The sequence below is a fragment of the Oncorhynchus clarkii genome, chromosome 24, assembly GCF_045791955.1.
Source record: "Oncorhynchus clarkii lewisi isolate Uvic-CL-2024 chromosome 24, UVic_Ocla_1.0, whole genome shotgun sequence".
NCBI lineage: Eukaryota > Metazoa > Chordata > Actinopteri > Salmoniformes > Salmonidae > Oncorhynchus > Oncorhynchus clarkii.
In genome coordinates, this window is record NC_092170.1 from 15,212,338 (window position 1) to 15,217,337 (window position 5,000).

General features: G+C 45.4%; 1 protein-coding gene across 1 annotated transcript in view; it reads right to left on the bottom strand.

Annotated features, from left to right (window-relative positions):
- Positions 1–5,000, bottom strand: part of LOC139382269 (neurobeachin-like) — a 318,332-nt gene that overhangs the window by 21,603 nt on the left and 291,729 nt on the right. The window contains exon 50 of the mRNA XM_071126139.1: positions 3,046–3,213. Within this exon, the coding sequence (XP_070982240.1) occupies positions 3,046–3,213 (168 nt within the window). The remainder of the gene's footprint in view (positions 1–3,045; positions 3,214–5,000) is intronic.

Below are 5,000 nucleotides of genomic sequence, written 5' to 3' on the forward strand. Positions count from 1 at the left end.
CAGGGTCTGTATCAGGGGGCTGCTGTCATGTTTTCCATATGAGAAGGCTGTCAGGATCGACATCAAGGCTGCAGTAGGACTGCTGTTCCAGCAGCGCGCCCAGTAGACCTGTCACTGTGCCCTCAGCCAACCACGGCCCGGACGCCTGTCTTAGCCAACCACGGCCCGGGTGGCCCGGACGCATGTAACAGCAGCCGCCATCAGCCAGTCTAATCTGACACCTAGTCAGAGGAATGATTATCTCTCATTCTGACTTTCTAATTCCTTGACATTTTAATGCCATAATTGCAGTGGTTAATGTCAGACCTGTGGTTGCACCTGTCAGACAGGTACGAACCAGTACCTGCCTGAAGCCAATCAACACATCCTAAAATGTTCGGGAGCCAATCAACACATCCCAGAATGTTTTGGAGTCAATCAGCACATCTCAGAAAGTTCTGGAACCAATCAGCACATCCACTCAGAATGGCTGACTGACTGACTAACTGATAGGCTGACTGACTGACTAACTGATAGGCTGGCTGACTGACTAACTGATAGGCTGGCTGACTGACTAACTGATAGGCTCTCTGGCTGACTAATAGGATGGCTGGCTGACTGACTAACTGATAGGCTGGCTGACTGACTAACTGATAGGCTGACTGACTGACTGACTGATAGGCTGGCTGACTGACTAACTGATAGGCTCTCTGGCTGACTAATAGGATGGCTGGCTGACTGACAGGCTGGCTGACTGACTAACTGATAGGCTGGCTGACTGACTAACTGATAGGCTCTCTGGCTGACTGACAGGCTGGCTGGCTGACTGACTAACTGATAGGCTGACTGACTGACTAACTGACAGGCTGGCTGACTGACTAACTGATAGGCTGGCTGACTGACTAACTGATAGGCTCTCTGGCTGACTGACAGGCTGGCTGGCTGACTGGCTGGTGAGTCAGCTGAAATAGAACCATGTTGGGATCCTTTGACTGGGAGCAGCTCCACACATGGATCCCACCGCTGCCACCTTATTTCCACCAATACACAGGATCCCACCACTTCCACCTTATTTCCACCAATACACAGGATCCCACCACTTCCACCTTATTTCCACCAATACACAGGATCCCACCGCTGCCACCTTATTTCCACCAATACACAGGATCCCACCACTTCCACCATTATCAGCCAAATCTATCCTTGGGATGCGTCCCAAAAGGCAGCCTTTTCCATAGGGCTCTGCTCAAAAGTACTGCACTGTGTAGGGAATAGAGTGCCATGTGGGATGCAGGTTTATGTGTATCGTTAATTGTAGTGCTTGAGATAGAAGGTCTAATGTCTGAAGCATTGAAACTTTCTTCCTTGAGCTACGTAATATCTCTCACATATGCATTTGTTGTTTTGCAGACTTGACCTTAGGTTTCTGTCTCTGAGTAAATGACAGACAGTAATTATTCACCTGCTATGGAGTAAGAATAAGAGGATCTGACGAAGGACTCAAGTTATTCAGGCATACCTTCATTAGTACTTATCATATCTGTTGCATTTAGCTGAGCTAAGTCCTCCCTCCAACATACACATGTCAGAAAGGAGACAACATCAACTGGTCACCACCATTAGGCAGTATGAAGCTACACAGTCAGCTCCCATCCCAACACTATCGCCCCGCAGGGTGGCAGACAGACAGACAGCTTCCAAAACCTCACAGCCGAATGACTCCAATAATTGCCATTGTCTGAAAAAGCCTGAGAGGAAATAATGAAAACCAAAGCCGTTGTCCATATTGTTTGGTAATTAGGCAGCTGAGTGATTTGCATAGTGGTCACTTGATAGATAAAGGCGGCCCGGGAAGTGACGGGATATAAATGAGTTGTTTTACAGACGGCAGATGGTGGATATCACAGGGAGAGGAGATCACACTGGAAACACCACACTGCTGCTGCATGCCAGCTGTTACTGGTGTACCTATCTATCTCCCTCGCATTCCCTATCTATACTAACCTCTCCTCCTCTCCCTCGCTCTCCTCCTTTCTCTTTTTCTACCTCCCTCTCCTTCTACCTCCTCCACTCCCTCTCTCTCTACCTCCTTGTCTCTCTCTCTATACCTCCCTCTCTCTCTACCTCCCTCACTCTCTCCCTCGCTCTACTTCTCTCTTCCTCCCCCTCTCTCTCTTCCTCCCTCTCCCTCGATGTCCTACTCTCTCTCTCTACCTTCCTCTCTACCTCCTCCTCTTGCTCTCTCTACCACCCTCTCTTTTTACCACCCTCTCTCTACCTCCTCCTCTCCCTCTCTACCTCTCATTCTACCTCTTCCTCGCGCTCTCTACCTCCCTCTTTCTCTACCTCCCTCTCTCTCTACCTCCCTCTCTCTCTACCTCGGTTTCTCTCTTCTTCCCATTCTACCTCCTCCCCTCTCTCTCTCTCTGCAATTAAGCTATTCACAGCTTCCTGTCGCTCAGAGAACAGTTCAGATCTCGTCAATTAATTAAATGTAAATGAGAGGATTCACTCCCATGTCTATTCACTAGATGAGCCCTTGATGATGTATATCAAACAACACTTCAGACTAACATTCATTGACCTGGGTGTGAGTGAGTGAGTGACTGAGTGAGTGAGTGAGTGAGTGAGTGGGTGAGTGAGTGAGTGAGTGAGTGAGTGAGTGAGTGAGTGAGTGAGTGAGTGAGTGAGTGGGTCTGCAGTAATATAGGAGTAGTAAAGAATAATGTCAATTGTAAATGGAGTGAATGAGAGATAGTAAATAAAGCTACCCTTGACTTTGTACTGTATTGATCATGTATTTGCAACAACTATACTGTAAACCCATATCTGTGTGTACTCTATATGTGTTTTATGTGGTTGTTGTCGTCTATGTCCTGTTGTCTGTAAATGATTATGGTTTAACAAAGACAAATTCCTGTGAATTACCAAATAAATTAACTGAACTGAACCCAGACAGAAGCAGCACTATCTATCTATGGTGGAGCTGGGTAGATGGGAGGGGTGGGGTTTGGTGTCCATGGTGACAGGGACGTGCGTATCGTAGCGTGTCGTGTCAAGGCGTACCTCTCTGAGGGCGGGGTCAGTGATGCTGTCCAGGCTGACGGAACCCTCGTAGGTCAGGTGGTGAAAGACATTGAGGGCGCGCACCGCCTCAGGCCCGCGCTGCTTGTAGCCGAAAATAAGGTCAACCCACTGATGCAGCTGACACGACACGAACTCACTTTCCAGGGCCTGTCAGAACACACAGACACACAGGCAGGGCTAGAGGGGAAAGGCACCCAGCAGCATGAAAACACACACAGTACACACAGTACACATACTGTAACACACACACACACACACGCACACACGCACGCGCGCACGCACGCACGCACGCACGCACGCACGCAGGGTGAGTAGAGGAAAAAGGCAGCCAGCAGCATGAAAACACAATGTACACACACAACAATACATACAAGGGAAAAAATAACACACCCCACACAACCCAACACGCGTTACACTACACACACAGTCTATGTTACTGTACATACAACTGACAACATCACTGCACTACTCAACACATAAACCCCACTGCTCTAGTTGTGGTCAAACAGGGAGGAACACTACTATTGAACCTAAAGCATTCAGTGATATTAGACTCCTGAGTTTTGATAGCAGCTATTCTCTCTCCAGCTAGACTGTGATAAAATCCACGTCCCTATATAGTCCTATATATTTAACCAGGGTTCTCATCAAAAGTAGTCCACTAGCTAGATAGGAAAGAGGGTGCTATTTGGGACGCAGTTTAATAAACAAGATGAGCCTCAGGAGAGCCGATTTAATGCCTCCAGCCTGATATCAGCCAGGTATCATGTTTGTTCTCTGTCTATTAAAAACAATGACAAGCCATCTTTCTCATGGAGCTGTTCAATACTAATGGAGATCCACTTTACTGTAAGCCGTGTGTGTGTGTACAGAGAGGAAAATGTATTTTTTGGGTGTGTTTAAGATAAGATAACAAACTAAAGATAACTACAGCATTCCTGTAGTCTTACACTGGCCCTTATGGTAAACAGTATTACTGTTGTGTTACATCACTATGGTAGACAGTGTTACTGTTGTGTTAACATCACTATGGTAGACAGTGTTACTGTTGTGTTAACATCACTATGGTAGACAGTGTTACAGTTATGTTAGATCATTATGGTAGACAGTGCTACTGTTGTGTTACATCACTATGGTAGACAGTGTTACTGTTGTGTTACATCACTATGGTAGACAGTGTTACAATTCTGTTAGATCACTATGGAAGACAGTGTTACAGTTCTGTTAGATCGTTATGGTAGACAGTGTTACTGTTGTGTTACATCACTATGGTAGACAGTGTTACAATTCTGTTAGATCACTATGGAAGACAGTGTTACAGTTCTGTTAGATCGTTATGGTAGATAGTGTTACTGTTGTGTTACATTACTATGGTAGACAGTGTTACATCACTATGGTAGACAGTGTTACTATTGTGTTACATCACTATGGTAGACAGTGTTACTGTTGTGTTACATCACTATGGTAGACAGTGTTACTGTTGTGTTACATCACTATGGTAGACAGTGTTATTGTTGTGTTACATCACTATGGTAGACAGTATCACTGTTGTGTTACATCACTATGGTAGACAGTGTTACTGTTGTGTTACATCACTATGGTAGACAGTGTTACAATTCTGTTAGATCACTATGGAAGACAGTGTTACAGTTCTGTTAGATCGTTATGGTAGACAGTGTTACTGTTATGTTACATTACTTTGGTAGACAGTGTTACTGTTGTGTTACATCATTACGGTAGACAGTGTTACAATTCTGTTAGATCACTATGGAAGACAGTGTTACAGTTCTGTTAGATCGTTATGGTAGATAGTGTTACTGTTGTGTTACATTACTATGGTAGACAGTGTTACATCACTATGGTAGACAGTGTTACTATTGTGTTACATCACTATGGTAGACAGTATCACTGTTGTGTTACATCACTATGGTAGA